Genomic DNA, 18,567 nt, shown 5'->3' with positions numbered 1-18,567 from the left:
TCTTTTACCCCTCTCATTAAGCATAATATAACAAAAATTGTAAATATATGTGAGAATGAGATAGTTCTAAAGCTTTAAGATGGCATTATGACCCTTATGATGTACCTATTGATGAGCCTCATCATCACCCCCTACTGAAATTGTTGCTCATCCTCTGAAAAACTCAGTCATCTATGTTCAATTCTTTCATGGCCTTAGCGGCCTCCTTGACATCCCAAGGTTCATGAGAAATTCTTCGGCATAAATCACAGGATAAATCATTTGTCGATGCGTTTCGAACCAACAAGTGTGGTTCATCGTCAGGACAAGTTGAAGAAACAGATCCAGCTTAGCATGTTAAATAGTCTGAGCAGAGACTCCAACGGTTATCTTGACTAACGACTAATTTTGACTTTAGGACCAGAGTCAAGATTTAATTGAAGTTAGTTAAATTAAGTGAATAAATAAAAATATAAAATAATTTAAAATTGTTAAAGGTTAGTTAGAAAGTTTTTAAAAAATTATAATTTGTTTTTTAATGGGGCTTAAATAATAAGTATATATAAAAGAAATATATACAAAGGTTGGTTAGGAAAAAAAAAATTGAAATATACATAAAAATAATAATGAATTTTAATTACGAAAGTAATAAAAGGTAAAAAGATTTTATTTCATTTTAAATAAATAAATAAATTCAAAAAAAATATAAATATATAAATAAAATATAAATATAAAAAAAATGAAAATAAAAAAATAAAAATAAAAATAAAAAATAATAATAATAATAATAAATAAATAAATAAATAATAATAATAATAAATAAATAAATAATAATAACGATAATTGTTGAATTGAGACTTTTGTGATCCATAACAGTTATAAGAAGAGCTTCGGTGTAAATCACATATAGAAAGACCTTTGTCGACGCGTTTCGAACCAACAAGTGTGGTTCATCGTCAGGACAAGTTGAAGAAACAGATCCAGCTTAGCATGTTAAATAGTCTGAGCAGAGACTCCAACGGCTAAATCGAACAACGACTACTTTTGACCTTAGGACCCAGGTCAAATTATTATTCATTAATTTAATATTATTATTATTTTTAATATTAATACAAAAAATATTTTTAATGGTTAGTTTTTTAAAAAATTAATTAATAATTATATATCTATATATATATATAAGTTATAAAATTAGGTTAAAAATAAATAAATAAAATAATAATAATAATAATAAATAATAAATAAATAAATAAAATACTTTTAGAGGTTAGTTTAAGAAGATAATTTACTTATTTATTTAAATTATTATATAATAATATGTTGTTAAGGACGAGAATAATTTCAAGTAATTTATTAATTAATATATATATATATATATATATATATATATATATATATATATATATATATATATATATATATATATATATATATATATATATAAAGTTAGGGTTAAAAAATATAAATAAACAATTTAAATGGTTAGTTAGAAAGGTAATTTATTTAATTAAATTAAATTATTTATTATTATATATTAATAATATAGGTAAATTTTTTAATTAAATTATTTATTAAATATAATTAATATTATATTGGTAATATAGTCTTGACATTAATATATTAATAATATAATAGTCAAATTATTATTTATTAGTTTAATATTATTATTATTGTTCTTATTTATGGAAATAAGTTAAATTAGGTAGAAATATATAGGTAAATAAAATAATTTTAATGGTTAGTTTTAAAAACTTTAATTTAGTTTATTTATTTAAATTATTTATTGATGATGATGATGATGATGGTTAACGTCCGCTGAGACCAAATAATGATCTATCAGACCTAAAAGACAAATTATTTATTTTGATTTAAGATTTTATTCCTATGCTCAAAAAGCTTGGAGAGAAGCCTCCCGAGTTCACTATAATTTTGGCATTGTAAAAGGCTAGGAAGGTCAGTATTGTAACAAAGGTTGTGAAATTGAGATCTAATGTGGTTGTATGCAGGGCACTCTAAGAGGAAGTGGTTTTCATCCTCGATTCTCCTATTCTCACAAATATGGCAGATCCTTTCCATCCATGGCGTTTTAGGAACTGCCCAACAGCCAGTTTCACTATGGAGCTCATGAGAATTCGTTCTAATCTTTGCTATATTAATTTTCTTCTTTGAGCTAGTTAAAATAGAGAGATACTTTTGATCTTCAAGGGTGGGGTTGATGACCTTCTTATAATAACTTAATTTTCTTTTAGACGCTAAATCTTTCTCACAAGACAATTTTTCTTTGAACTTAGAAGTAACAATATCTTTAATGTTATTTATGTTTTGCAAAACATCATTCTCATTGATCTCCCAATAGTTTAACCAGGCCCTTGTGTCCTTATGCCATCCTCGGTTAAGCCTTAGGTGGTTTTGGCTGGAATTTAAAGCTAGCTTAGGAAGTCTATGATTGTCTATGTTATTGAGCTTGTGCTTGTACAACAGAAACCTGAGCATAGCCAGGCTCTCAATAGGAGAAAGACCTGCTTCTATAAGGAGAATAGGATAGGGTGTATTACTTGTAATTTTCAGGTTATAAGTTATAAAACGCTTCTGGATTTGCTCAATCTTTATCCATGATTCTCTGGATATGCTGCAGCCCCAAACTTCATAGCCATATAAGATAACAGGAGTGACTAAAGTTTCAAAGAGGAACTTCTTTTTATCCCACATTACGAGGTTTGCTGTTTTACAATTATTTTCAAGACCAAAATAAGTTTTCCATCCCCCATTGATCCTTTTCTCAATACTATGGTTCCAGTTGAGCTTGTGATGGATATCAATTCCTAGGTATTTGTAAGAGTACACTTCCTCCAAGTTATTATTGTCATACATAAAATTAGCGCAAGTGTCCTTCTTGGATTTGATAATCATAACTTTCGTTTTGTCAGTGTTAACAGTCATACCCATGGTAGAGCAGAAATCCTTAAGAAGCTTGAGTTGCTTATCAAGATCAGAAGGGCACCTTGCCAAAAGAACAATATCGTCAGCATAGAGAAGAAGGATAACGACTATCCCAGCTAAGATTGTGCCACCACATCCTGCTTCTTCTAAATAACCTTCGAGCTTATCGATGTAAATGCCAAATAGGGTAGGGGAGAGGGGGCAACCTTGTTTAACTCCGATGTTACACTTAATATCTTTTGACCACCCCTCATTTTTCTTTAGCTTGGCAATTACATTCTCGTATAGCCTTATAGCAGCAGCTCTCAACTCAAGAGGAACCTTTAGCTCTTCTAACCTATTCCAAAGGTTGTATCTAGGAACCGTATCGAAAGCCTTTCTAAAGTCTACAAAGCAGCAAAATAAATTGGATTTATCATTACGACATTCCTTCGCAATGATCCTAAGCGTAACAAGGTGGTCTGTTGTTAAGTGATGCCTTTTGAAACCTGCCTGGCCTTTAGCCCGCTTACCTTCAATTTCAAGCCATATGCTTAACTATTTTTCCAGAATACTACCATACAACTTGGCTAAGAGAGGGCTGATCATAATTGTCCGATAATTAGAGGGGTTATTTGTATCACCACTTTTTAAAATAGGGATAATGAGGCTCTCAGTCCAAGGTTTAGGGAACCCTTGCTTAACAGCTTGATTGAAAAGCTTGTGGATGTGGGGGATGAGGACAGGGCCTCCAATTTTTAAGATTTCTGCCTGGTAACCTTCAATGTCCTTAGCTTTCCCATTCGCGAGGCGATTAACCCCAAACTTAATGTCTTCTAAAGAGAAGACTTCTTTCGTTGTGAGCAGGGTTTCCAAATTATCCATGACATTAGGAGATTCATAAAGCTTTTTAAGATAAGAATTCCAATCGTGCAGAGCAATTTTATCATTATCCTTAGTCTTCCTAGTCAGAATCTGCCTCCAAAATTTCTTAGGAGCTACCTTAGAAAGGTGTAAGAGATTCTCCTGTCTTTGACGAATATACTGCCTCTTTTTCCTTTTAATTAGGGCTTTGTATATTCTTATCTTGTCCATTTTAAGAGAATCATCAACAGCTTCTTTAATTGCTCTCCTCGCATTTTTACAATCTTTGTCATACCAAGGATTGGTTTTGCTATTTCTTTTATTATTTGAGACTTCAATTGAGAACTTTTTAATAGAATATGAGAGGGTTGTAGTAAAATTGTGATATAGGTCTTTTATGTTGTCTATACTAGATAAAGGAGGCAGATTAGTTTTTAATTCGTTTAGAAAGAGGTCCTTTTTATTTTTATCAAATATTAAGTTCTTTTGGTTGTAAGTATTATTTTCTATGGGAACTCTATGCATGACAAAATTGAGGGTTATAAGTAAAGGCCTATGATCGGAGTCAGGCTCGTGGTCGTTTAAGATGTCAAAGTTTATCATTTCGTTGTATAATGGAAGATCGGAAATAACGTAGTCTACCACGCTGCTACCAAGTCCATGGATGCAGGTCATCTTGCTGGAATTGGGCCACTTATATTAAAGATATAATATTAGGTTATTAAGATAAAAGTTAGGTGGGAATTAGTCAAATTAAGGACCTAACTTTTTTACAAACAAGGTAAATGAAAGAGGTTAGTTAAATCAAATAAATAATAATAATATATCTTCGTTAATAGGAAAAAAAATAAATAAAATAAAATAAATATAAATATAAATAAATAATAATAATAATAATAATAAGTAAAAAAAATATTATTTATGATAATAAATACCAATATCAATCAGGGAAAATGGAGCGACACAAAATACACAGGAGAAGGATTGAAAAGAGTCCAGAGCAAGAAGGATGAACCATAGGAGGTAGGAAGGCTCCAGGGGAACGACGAAAGCGAAAAAGATGAAAGAGGGGGGGGGGAGACTAAGATGAAAGGGCAGGGATCCAACATCTACTGATCTTCCAGCCGTCATCTCTATTGAGATTGTTAGGCCTCCTTTCGATCTCAATAGCTTCCCTGAGTTTACGATGATGGAACATGGCAACATTGGCAACAACCTTAACCTCCTCAATACTAACGTGATGCTTGGTCTTATCCACATGCTCTGCTAGCGCTGAAGACTTGGTTCTCCCATGTCTTAGGTGAGCTGCATGTTCGCTAATCCTCTGATGGATGGAGAGCCCTGTTTCCCCGATGTAGGGGGTCCCACACGAACAAGGGATCAAGTAGACACCCTTCATGTCCTTGGGGTTAACGGGATCTTTAACCGATCGGAGGGAATTACGAATAGTTTTGAGGGGTCTAAATGAAGAGGGAATATCATACCTCTTAAGGATCCGGGCAATCTTGTCCGTGGTTCCTTGGACATATGGAAGGTGGACACCTAGTCGGCGCTCTTTAGGCTCCTTCCTAATAACTGCATTTCTAGATGCTTTAAGGAAAGCCTTCTGACCTAGCCGCCTACTATATCCATTTTCCACAAAGACATCAAGGAGATGGGATTTCTCCTTATCAAAGCTCTCATTATCAGAAATCCTGAGGGCATGAGTAGCGAGGGTGTTAAGGACACCCATCTTCTGAGCAGGGAAATGATGGGAATCAGCATGAAGATACTGCTCAGTATGCGTTTTCTTCTGGAACACAGAGTGGGAGAGATAGCCGTCCTTATTCCTAGAAATAAGAATATCTAGGAAAGGGAGGCAACCATTGACCTCTTTCTCCATGGTGAACTTAATGGCAGAGGACTGATTGTTGAGGTGATTGAAGAAGTGATCCAACTCCTCTTGGCCATGGGACCAGATGACGTTAGTGTCATCCACATACCTTTTCCAAAGCTTCGGAAGGAGACAAGCCGAGGCTAAAGCTTTGGCTTCGAAATCTTCCATAAAAAGATTCGCAACAATCGGGGAAAGGGGGGAGCCCATGGCAACACCACAAGTCTGTTCAAAGAATTCACCCTCGAAACAGAAGAAAGTGGAAGTGAGACAGATCTCAACCAGATGCGCGGTATCGGGATCTGTTAGGCGATAGATCACTTCCAAGGCCTCCTTTATAGGGATGCAAGTATAAAGAGAGACCACATCAAAGCTGACAAGAATGTCCTCAGGGTCCAGCCTAATATCCTTAAGCTCCTTAATGAAGGAAGCAGAGTCTTTAACGAAGGACTCAGTGCGGCCGACAAGGGGCTTAAGTTTTTATTTATTTATTTATTATTTATTATTATTATTTTTTTTAACCTAATTTTATAACTTATATATATATATATATATATATATATATATATATATATATATATAATTATTAATTAATTTTTTAAAAACCTAACCATTAAAAATATTTTTTGTATTAATATTAAAAATAATAATAATATTAAATTAATGAATAATAATTTGACCTGGGTCCTAAGGTCAAAAGTAGTCGTTGTTCGATTTAGCCGTTGGAGTCTCTGCTCAGACTATTTAACATGCTAAGCTGGATCTGTTTCTTCAACTTGTCCTGATGATGAGCCACACTTGTTGGTTCGAAATGCGTCGACAAAGGTCTTTCTATATGTGATTTACGCCGAAGATCTTCTTATAAATAATGATAATGATAATGATAATGATAATGATAATGACAATGACAATGACAATGACAATGATAATGATAATGATAATGATAATGATAATGATAATAATAATAATAATAATAATAATAATAATGGAAATTAAATAAATTAATAAATTAACTAAAGTAAATAAATCAAGCGAGCGAAAAATAAAATAAAATAAACTAAATGAATAAATTAATTAAAATAAATAAAACAAGCGAGCGAAAAGAAAAAATAAAAATAAAAATAAAATAATAATAATAATAATAATAATGTTGATCCTTGTGCTACCCATGGATCCACGAGGCATGTCATTGCTTAGAGGACTATCCTTGGAGGTATTGCTACAAATCCTCTAAGCTCAATGAACCAATCAGCATAGATGTAGAATGGAAAGAAACACTGCAAGCAGTAACACCATAGGAATAAACAACAACAACATCAGCGAGCAACAAATTGACACAAGACAAAGGCAAGAGGAATATTGTCGAGAGCACAGAGGTTGAGCAAAGCTACAAGTTCAAAGCAGATACTCTTGTTGAGAAAGTAGCTTTGGAGATAGAGGTGAAGAGGCGACATCACAAAATGAGAGTGGAGCGGAAGAAGAGAGAGAAGAAGAGGTTGGAGGATATAGAGAGTAGATTGCAAGATATGGAGAAGAAGCTGAAAACAAAACAAGATCTCAAGAGGAGAGAAAGGGAATAAAGGCAGAAATAGGAATAGGAAGAAGGAAAAGGTGCACTGACAAAGAAAACTATGCAGATATAGGTAGAGACAATAGAGCAGCCAACAGATGAAGAAGAGGGTGAACAAGTGCAGGTTCGGGAAATTGCTTAGTAGGTTAAGAAGTTGGTTGAGGTAATAGACATGGAGATAGAAAAGGAGCTACAGGACCAAGACATCGATCTCATGTCGAGAGCATCCAACGTCATACCACAGTATCCACCACCTCCAGAATCACAACACATCCGAGCGAGCAAGGAGAAGTTGTTCTCCTTGATGATGATTTGGAGATGAATGTGTACAATCTAGCATTTGATGAGTCACAACAGAGCATTGTACAGGCACGAAGAAAGCAGCTCCCGGATGATCATACATCACCTGTGCACACAGAAGAAAGGGTGATTGTACATAGAAGAAAGGGTGATCGTACCAGATGTTAGAAGACATCTAGTTGCCATGGTCAAGGCTTCTAAGTCCTATGCAGAAGCCACAAGTTCAATGGTCAAGTTCTTAATAGAATAAAATGATCGAATGCAAAAGGACTTGCAAGAGGCCAGGAAAAGAATAGAATAGTATACAGGATCCAACATGATAGAGATGAAGAAATCAATAGTGGCAGAGATATCAACTTTAGAGGCCACCATGCGGATAGTGTATAGAATATTTCTCACCATGCACAAATATGTTTTCCATCTATATGACCTTCAGCAGTAGTGCACAAAGACAACCCAAACTCTCAAATACATTCACACTGCTATTGCGCACATGCAATAATGGACGATGAGGTACAAGGGAGCCCTGCTTTACTTGCACAGGAGGATTAAGCCAGAGGTTGAGCTAGGTAAAGCACGAATTTAGATGTTGATCCAGAACTATGAGTAGCTCCCTCCACTCATCACTAGCATTAAGGCTTCCTATGCACGATTGTTCAAGAGTCTAGATGTCATAGTGCGAACGCACAAGATCCCTTCCATCGGAACCCTCATCTAGGCCATGAGGAAGAAACAAGTCATGTTGGATGTCGACAAGTACATAAAGAAGTTGATGTGCAAAGCCACCAATGATGACTTGCAGCTTAGTGCAGAGAACATGCAAAGGTACATCAATGGTCCAGTCACACTCAGGACATTGTTGTGCATGCTTCAGGATGAGCTGGACAAAGGTTTCAAAACCATGTAACTGGAAGACATGGAGGCAAGAGTTTGCGTCAAAAAAGGCATCACCAAATAGTATGGGGACACAATAGGGCAATACCAAGCTTGGTATCAGTTCATCATCAAAGACCATCATGAGGAGGTTACCTCGTTGGTTTTTCCCCAAGACCCCAAGTGATGTTGTTTGTCTTGTCAGGCCGACTCAAGCCTATTTTTGTCCCACATGGGTATATGTGGAAATTTTATTATTGTAAGTGAAATTACAAGTGTCACTAAAGGAATGTGAACAGTCACTATGTAATGTGAACAATAATGAGGGTAGTCCAAGAGTCACAAAGGGGAATGTCAAGGATCACCCCACCCTTTTTTATAAATAGAACCTCATAACTCATAGAAGAGGCTTATGGGAGCAAATATTTTTTCTCGGCATTTCTTATAGAAGACTTGGAGAGTATTGTGATGAGCCTTGATTTCTCCATAGTTCAGAGAAAGTACATATCTTTGGAGGAGCGAGGGATGTTGACTGTAATGTTCCACTATTGGGGGTAGTGGTTGTCAATGGTGTATGTATGGATGGAACTTTCACTTAATATATATAACAGAGCCAACACATTTTCATGCATATGTTGTTATTGTAGTTGGACTATTCTAGTTGCTTTAGAAATGTATGTTATTTAACTTATGCATTTGTGTATGAACTAATTTGTATGCAATTGTACGAATCTTGTTGCAGAAGTGTTGTTGGTTTAACCCGTCACTTTGGATTGTGGGCTATTCTTCTTTCTAGATTGTGATGTCATTCAGCTCGTGTGTTCCTTTCAGGCTACGTACTATTACAGGCTTCTATGGGACACACTTCGTTTTGCCCTCTATGTGTTAGAACCCCCTTGCGTCTCACTCGACTCTACGCTAACGCAGTCAAGGAATTGCTTTACTACCCACTACTATGACTCCTACTCAAAATGGTTTGAGGTCTAGTTGGGACTTCTTATCGGGGAGATGCCCTGACATGTTGGCAGGTCCAGCACTGTCAACATTTTTTGCGCTAGAAGGAGGGCCAGATGAAAAGTTGAGTCCCCAAAGTCTATTTTGAATCTCTGCACATTATTCATGACTTACAATACAGTTAATCCTCTGACATTTCTGTCTCATGGACATGATTTTAAAGTGTCGGAGGATCTCCTTAATGACTTGTCACATAACACATATGATGGTGAAGGTGGAGCAACCTTGCTTAGTCACGGAGTTTCCTTTATGGGTTTCCATGAAAGGAATGAAGTCCTCGAGGACGGCATTACCTCTTTGTTGCTCGCATTCATGGTGAGGGGGCACACACTACAATGGTGTGTCACATTGCCCACAACCTCCATTAACTCTTATGATCAAATTATCATAAAGTTGGCTCATGCTTTTTATCATTATGATAGTAAAGCACTCAATAAAAAAATTATAGAATTATGGAAAGCACATGATGAATCCCTTTTTCATTTTAAGGAGCGCTTTTGAAATCTCGCTTTTCAAATCCCAAAAGATGAAATTGATTGGAAATTTCTCAATGAAAGATTTCAGTATCTTCTTCACATATCTAAAAATCCTCATGTGTTAGAATCATTCAAAACCCTCCCAACATACCCCGGGGTTAGAGTTGCTAAACCCAAGACAAACAAGGTTTCTTTCATAAGTGACCCTTCCTCTGCTTCTCATCAAATAGCTCTAACTCAAGAGTGCAAGGTGGGAGAAGTTGCAAACCCATCTCTTGAACTATCACATCCTCCCACCCCATCTTCTCTAGATATCTGAGCAAATTTGGCTTGCAAACTTGTTCGTTGTCACGTGAACTTGTTCTCTCAACCTTTGTCCTCTCATTTTGCTGATCCTCCAGATTGTACTGTGTTGTGTTATCCCGTTCCAGACTCCACATTCGTTTTTTAGGAGGATCAAGTTGTCGATAGAGTTGGTGTTGAGAAGCCAACATGTGTTGTCATTTATGATGAGTATGAGTGGGAATCTGAAGAAGAACATGTGGTGAAGGATGACCTCCTTCCGTCTGAACCTCATCCGTTGTTTCCTGACATCTTTTTTTATTCTGCCATTTCTAATTTTTCTTGTGAAAATCCATCCCTAGATGTTTTTACTTCTGATCATTTAGATAACACACCATATGTCAGTTTGTCATTTGATTGCAAAGGGGACACATATTTCTTTTTTAATTCACCCAATCTATCATATTTTCTTTCTGGAAACTTAGAGGGTGAACATTCTTGTTTCTCATCAACCCCTCTATATGATTCGTTAGATCATGAGGATATCGAAGAACATATTGAATTTTTATATCATGGTTGTCATGATGTTGATTCACTTGTCGTTGATCTTTCTAAGCCATCGGTGTTCTACAATCTACCTCATGATGAAGTGGAAACTCCTCAATCTATCGAGGCACTTCAGCCCGCGTTGATGGTTATGTCAGGTCCTCTCTGTGTTGAGGTCAGTTCCACTTTCGACCAGAAATATGTTGAAATGTCTAAGGCTCCTCATCACTCTCATGTTTGCATTCAAGATCAATATCATACACAAATTTCACATCCTCCACCTAAACCACACGATCCTATCGCTCATGCATTGGAGGAATCATACACAATGATCACTCTTGCGAAACATAATTTTCTTCCTTTTTCATTTTTTCTCGTTTGTCGCGGTCAAAAGAGTGTACATGCTTATCATCCATGCACAGTGTGTTGCAACACCTTGGTATGTCCGCAGAGTGTTTGTGTAGAGTCTCCAAAATATCTTCAAAATATCATCCACTTTCACCTTTATCACCACCATTTCACTCACATGTCGCAACTCCATAGCTATATAATCTTTCATTAGCCTCCATTTTCATAATTATATGGGTTCCATTTGTGTTTTCCAAAAGTTAATGCTTTCTAGTATTATAAGTGAATTAAATGGTTAAAACTTAGAAAAATGACATATACTTGCTAATACTTAAAAGTGGCTTGAGATTCATGACATGTGTAGGTCATTTGGAAGCTTCCAAGGCACCCTTATGTAGCCTCCAATGCTCAAATTCGAATTCCCTTCAAGATATGGAAGAAAATTTGGATAAAGGTCAAAGAGGATATGTGTCTCATCAATACCTATTTTAGTTGTAACTCTATGAGATTTTTTAGGGATCTAGGGAGAGAATAATGGACCTCCATTAATGAGGTAGCTTCTTATATTTTTGTATAAATAGGAGAGTCTTCTCCTTTAAAAGGCATGTGTAAAGTTGGGGAAATGCTCATGTTTTGAATATAGAATTTGGATTTGGAACCATGCTCATGAGTGATGTTCACTTTGATTTGGTTATGCTTGCATTTGGAGCCTCTCAACTTTCCATCTCTCATTCTTTTGGATTGGCCACCTACAATGTGTGAGATTTGTTTTTTTTTAGATTTATTGCTTTCATAGATTAAGATTTATTTCTTTCGTATCTTTTCCTATGTGAGAGGTTAAGGGTGATTGTTTCTATTTGCTTTCTACCTAAAGGTTAAGAGCAATTGTTTTTATTTGCTTTCTACATAGAAGTTAAGAGAAGTTTTTTTTATTTGTTTTCATATCTTTTCTTGTGTGAGAGGTTAAGAGTGATTGTTTTTATTTTCTTTCTACCTAGAGGTTAAGAGTGATTGTTTTTTTTTGCTTTCCTATATAGAAGTTAAGAGCAATTGAACCATATATATTTCCTTTAGGTCTAGGAGGATCTGGAGAAGGAGGCTCTGCAAGCTCAGCCATGAAACCCTACTAACAGGGGTTTGCAGGCCGACCTACGGCCCTGTGAACCCCCACATACCCGTACCCATCTCCCGGTTTTTTTATTGGCTTTCGAGCCGGCTTCCGGATCCCCGCGTCCCGTGACTCCCTTACCTTTTTTACCTTGGCTCCCCCGTATCCACCTTTTTACCTTGGCTTTTTTACTCCTCTGTTTAATCTGCCCTCCCCGCATCAGAACAGAGCCTCCCCCACAGATTGGTCGACAGTTCGAAGGAGTCGTTTTCACTGTTAACGGAGAAAGTGACCTGCAGCAAGAACAGGCACAGCTCAAACGACTACCCCCGTTGTCGGTGCCGATGCTAAACGGTTACCAGGTTCCGAGGAGACCTCTTTCGGGCGGTTACCAGTTTTACGAGGAGGTCACCCTGCAGCTGTTGACATGGACTCTGAGGAAGTAGATTATTCGGAGTCCCCGCTGGCGGAAAGCTCCATCTGGCGCTCCACGTTTTCCTCATCAGGAGGTCTGCACAGTGGGAATTTATCTGCTAGTATTGAGCATCTGTCGCCCACTATTGACCCGACGCTCCCCACCTCTCTTTACCCTGGAGATCCCTCCTCCTGGAACTCCTTTGCGGTCCCCTCACCGGCTTCTTTGGGTTTCCTGGCGGACTGCTTACAAACCTCCCCGATCGGAGTTTCCCCCCAAGCGCCGGATTTACCCTCCCTCCCCCCTCTCCCGATAACCTCTTCGGAGATCCCGTCCCTCTCGGCAGCAAACCCTCCCCTCTCGGTTTCAAACCCTCCCTCGGCCCCACCCGCTCCCTTCGGTAGCTATCACGCGGTCCCCCCTCTCCCTGAAGCCATCCCCTCTTTTGGAACTAACCCTCTCCCCCCCCCCTGTTCCCCCCCTGAGGGCTCACAGGCTACTGTCAATCCTGGCCGCATGTCATCCCGGCCTGCCAAGAAGTAGCGTTGTTTCAAATCCACCGCGGAGGACGTTTTCCTGCGTCTGGAAGAGGATATCCAGTGGGGAGACGCCATGGATCTGGCGGACTGTGTCCTTGTGGGCCGGATTAGAGGAAGACACACCTCGGCGGCAAAAATTAAGCAATGGGCGGCCGAGATATGGGGGCAATACCTCGCGGAGATTCCATCGGTTCAGACGTTTGTGCGAGGATGGTTTGCGCTCAGATTTCCACGGGCGGACCACACGAGTTGGGTTCTTTCTTCGTTTTGGCACTTTGAGAAAGCCCCGGTCCTCCTCAAGCGGTGGACGCCCCTTTTCGACCCGGAGACGGAGCTGTTAGGCATCGGACCAGTTTGGGTCAGACTACCGGGCTTGCCCCTGCAGTATTGGTCGGAAGATATTTTCAAGAGAATTGGGAATGCGCTCGGCACTTTCATGGAAACAGATAAATCCTACATCTCAACGGGCTCAATGGCATTTGCTAGAATCCTAGTGCACATGGACACCAGAGAGGGAGTACCTGAAAATATAACTATTCAATGGAAAGCCACTTCAAGGAAGCAGAAACTGGATTATGAGGGTATCCCCTACAGATGCAGAAGGTGCCACCAGGTGGGACATCTATATAAGGACTGCCCCCTCCTCCAGAAGACCCAGCAGATAGCTACAGGCCAGGACCTTCCATCCACTGAAGGGATGCCTGACCCTCCGGTAGCTATGGCACCAAGAACGGACCATATCATCACTTCGGACATGGTGGAAGCGCCTCCAGCTCCTCGCCGCAAGAAGCAAGCCTCGAACGTGGCCCGGCCTCCATCTCCTCCTCTGACGCGTTCAAAAGCTGCAAAGGGAGCGGTCTTCTCCTCAGGTATGTCCTCTACTTCGTCTGCCTCTGTTTCACATTTTGCATCATTGAGTTTATCTTCCGTTGGCATGCCCCCCCCTATAAGACTCCCCCCTCCCTCTTCCCCGTCTGCCCAGGACCTGGTTAAGGTTGCTTGCCCCTCCCAGCCCCCCCCCCCCCCCCCCCCCGGCTTGCTATATGTATCTTGCCCTATCCCTAGGCCTACTGGCCTTCCCTCATCCACCTCGTTCCCCTTTCCCCCCCCCCTCCTTCCCCTCGCCTTCCCCCTCTGTAAACTCTTCCCCGAGATATCCTACCCGTTCGACCACAAAGCTGAAAGTCTCGGACTCCATTGGGATGTCGGTAGAACCCCAATTCCTCTCTCCCAAGCAGGGGCGCGGTCGACCTTCCTCAAAATCGATCGCTCAGAAACAAACGGAGGAAGAGGTCCTCCTTGGCAGACAACAAACACTTCACAGGGCCCTTAGAGCGCAGGACACCCCTCCCCACCCCCCTCCATGAAAATCTTGTCCTTCAACTGTAGAGGGTTGGCCAGCCCGGATAAAAAATCGGCCCTGAAGCGTCTCTTACTCTCAAACCCTGTGGACATCATCTTTTTACAAGAAACCTTATGCAAAGCGGACTCTGCATCCTCCATCCTTGGCTTATGGCTACCTGGGTGGACCTTTACAGCCATTGATGTATCAGGCCGCTCTGGAGGCATCGCTATGGGCTTCAAGAACAACTCCATTTTGCTAAAGAACATCTGGGGCGGAGGGGGTTTTCTGGGGGCAGATATATACTCAAAAGACATGGAAGAAAACCTTAAAATTATAAATGTTTATGGCCCCTGCCTAAACAGAGAGCTTTTCTGGCAAAAGCTCCTTGGCTCCCCACTTCTCCAAGCTGAGAACATTATACTGGGGGGAGATTTAAATTTCTCAATAGGTTTTTCTGAATCATGGGGACATCTGGCACAAATTGACCCCCTCTCTGATTTCTTTGGGCAACTGCTAGAAGATCATCATTGGATTGATCTCCCTTCTGCAAAACTCCAATACACTTGGAAGAACAACAGAACAGGGGACCAAAGCCTAGCGAGAAGGCTGGATCGGTTCATCATGAAGGAAGGGCTCTGCACCCAATATCCTAGATCTTGACAATGGGTGGGAAGTGGAGGGATCTCGGACCATAGACCCATATTTCTGGAATTAGAAGCAAGACAACAGACCCAAAACGCCCCCTTCAAATTCAATGCAACTTGGCTCCGGGATCCTACTTACATCAAATTGATAACGGACTTCTGGAAAGCACATCCGATCCCTGAGATTATGGACCCAGCCACGGGCTTTGTTAGGAACCTCTCAGAAATCAAAGTGTTATCAAGAGAATGGGCGAAATCGAAGAGAAAGCAGGATGATCAGACTATATCTCTGGCGGAGCAAGCAATTGAGGTTCTTGAAACCAACTCAGATGGAACTTTTTTATCCCCCGATCAGAAATCCTTGTATGAATACCTAATCAAAAGGAGGACCCTGATCCTCAGAGACAGGGAGGACACCTGGAGACTAAGAAGCAGAGCCATATGGCTCAAGGAGGGGGATGAGAACACAAAAATTTTCCACCGTTTTGCAAATGGGCGAAAGGCGATTAACACTATCTGGGAGCTGCAAGATGAACAAGGACATCAGGTTAGCAGTCAAGGGGAACTTTCTTATCGAGCCTCTTCGCACTTCAGAAACATATACAAAGCTCCAGGGCAAGCAAATCTGGTAGAAATAATGGGGGTTGCAGAACTATTCCCAAGATTTGTGGATGAGGAATACGCGGGGGATATCACCAAAGATATTTCATTGGAGGAACTGGAAGCCACCATCAAAGGATTCCAAAAGGACAAGAGCCCGGGACCAGATGGCTGGACCATTGAGTTCTATACAGCTTTTTATGAGCTGTTAGGACAAGACCTCCTCAAAGCCATCAACCACTGCTGCCTAAATGGATCAATCCCCTCAAGCATCAAAGCCACCTTCATTGCCCTCATCCCCAAATCTGATAAGCCTGTGTCTTTTAATGAATTTAGGCCTATCTCGCTATGCAATTGTCTCTATAAGATATTGGCAAAAATCCTAGCAAACAGAATCAAGCCCATCCTCTCAGCCAATATTTCCTCTGAACAATTTGCTTTCCTCCACAAGCGCCAGATCCATGAAGCTATTGGTACAGCACAAGAGCTTCTTCACTCTATGCACAGTAAAAATCTGAAAGGAATGATCCTCAAGGTGGACCTCTCAAAAGCCTTTGATAGGGTAAACTTGCTATACATCAGAATGCTCCTCACCCACTTGGGCTTCCCTTTCCTCTTCATTAAAAGAATCATGAGTTGTATCACAGATGTACCTTTCAGTGTCCTCCTTAATGGCTCCCCCACCCCTTTCTTCACCACTGAAAGAGGCCTCAGGCAAGGCTGCCCCCTATCCCCCCTCCTTTTCTTACTCATTATGGAAGGGCTAAGCAGGTTGATTGCATCTGAACACAGAAGGGGACGCATAAAAGGGATCAAAATCACGGACAACTGCTTCCTTACACATCTTCTATTTGTAGATGATGTTCTGATCTTCTTAAATGGAAGTATGGCTGACTCATCGGCATTACAACATGTTTTTGATCTCTTCCAGAAAGCAACAGGGATGGTAATAAATGTACAAAAATCTACTCTAACGGCGTTTGGTTGCTCCCCACAAGAAGTCATCTACACAAAAAATCGCTTTCCTTTTCAGATTCACCCTATGGAGGAAGGACTGAAGTATCTGGGCTTCAGGGTAAAACATGGAGGTTACAGAATTGCAGATTGGATATGGTTAATCACAAAAGTGGAGAAAAGGATCAATGTCTGGTACAATAGATACCTCACAAGGGCAGGCAGACTCACTCTTATAAAAGCAGTGTTGGAAGCAACACCGGTGTACTGGATGTCCCTAGCTTGGATACCTCGAGGGATCTTAACTACGCTACAAAGAATTTGTTGCAGATTCTTATGGAAGGGATCAAAACAAGGAAATCTCTATGCCTGGGTTAAATGGGACACCATAGCTAGACCAAAAAAATGGGGAGGATGGGGAATAAAGAGACTAGATTTATTTGCAAATGCTCTGGCTGCAAAATTGGGATGGCAACTTCTCACATCAAATAGCCTCTGGCAGAAAGTAGTGATGGAAAAATATATTGCTCCGGAAAGCATATTCAGCTGGATTCGGAGGGAACACAGGGGAAGTGGAAGACACTCCATCATATGGAAAGCAGTCCTAAATTCTCTTCCCCTTATTCGGGAGGGACTGACATGGAGAATTAAACAGGGAAACTCTGTCCGCATAGGCGTCGACCCCTGGATTGGGTGTGGAAACATGCAAAGTCTATCGGGGCAGCTCCTAATACATCTAAGGGATCAAGGTGCCACGCATATTGTTCACATTGCAGACCAAGAAAACTCCAATTTTCTCCATCAGGCCTGGAGGACCTCACAAGATCTCCTCATACCGGAACAATGGAGACAAGAATGGGAATCATACACAGAGGCTCTCACTCAAGCTCACATCAGGATATCGGAGGGAGATGACGAGATAGTATGGGCTCTAGCTAAAAACGGTTCATACTCCCCAAAGGAGGGATACCTGCAGCTTATGAAAACTCATCAGCCAGAAAACTCTCAGCAATGGTGGAGAAAAATTTGGCATCTAAAAGCAGCCCCCAGGACGCGGCTTCTTATGTGGGCTATTCTATCCAACAAGATTCCTACTGGGGCAAACTTGAAAAAAAGATCATTCTATGGACCTTTCTAGTGCCATCTATGCAGAAATAATGATGAAGATACTGAACACCTCTTCCTTACCTGTCTGGTTGTACAAGAACAATGGTCTCTCCTCTCCTCACGTTCCCCCTCCCTCCACCAATGGCATGGCCAATCCATTTTTGAGGCTTGGAAAAACTGGCAGGAACAGCACTCTGGAAAAGACAAGAATATCCCTCTTCTCATGAGCTGGTCTATATGGATAGCAAGAAACCGTGCAATTTTTGACCAAAAACCTCCACACTGGCCTGTCATTATTGCCCACATATTTGCAGACCTTGCTCTCATCCCTGACGATCCTCCTCCAGCCCCCCCTCGGACCATAACCCCTGAACTCATAGATAAATCTATCCCCTGGGCATACTTTGATGGTTCAGCCCAAGAGGAAGGCTGTGGGGGGGGAGGCCTCCTTTATCTGAGAGAAAATCACTATTTCACACTCCAAATTCCCCTGGGAAGAGGCACAAATAACTTTGCTGAGCTCTCCACTGCAAAACACCTTATTTCTTTTGCACTTGAGAAAGGATGTTCAAAACTTCAACTGTTTGGAGATTCAAAGATTGTATGCAATTGGCTCACCAAAAAATCATCTTGCACTGCTTTCTCTTTGAGACACATTCTGGATGAGGCTCTCAGACTAACAAATGCTTTTGCAATATTTGACTGTCGCCACATATACAGGGAGCGCAACACTCGGGCGGACCACCTATCCAAGCAAGCAGCGCAGAGGCAAGAAGAGGATTGGTTAATACAAGAAGACCTGGATGGAACC

General features: G+C 40.2%; 1 protein-coding gene across 1 annotated transcript; it reads left to right on the top strand.

The window, feature by feature from the left end:
- Window positions 1-15,282: 15,282 nt before the first annotated feature.
- Window positions 15,283-17,787, top strand: LOC149186050 (uncharacterized). The gene is made up of 2 exons (XM_089409218.1): window positions 15,283-15,902; window positions 16,488-17,787. The coding sequence occupies exons 1-2, from the start codon at window positions 15,283-15,285 to the stop codon at window positions 17,785-17,787; spliced, it is 1,920 nt and encodes a 639-aa protein (XP_089265344.1).
- Window positions 17,788-18,567: the final 780 nt, after the last annotated feature.

The sequence above is a fragment of the Pinus tabuliformis genome, chromosome 3_1 (genome assembly GCF_031772625.1).
Source record: "Pinus tabuliformis cultivar Carrire ecotype Pingquan chromosome 3_1, CPIR1, whole genome shotgun sequence".
Classification (NCBI taxonomy): Eukaryota; Viridiplantae; Streptophyta; class Pinopsida; order Pinales; family Pinaceae; genus Pinus; species Pinus tabuliformis.
Note: the sequence above shows the minus strand (reverse complement) of the source record. Positions and strands in the feature narration are given on the sequence as shown.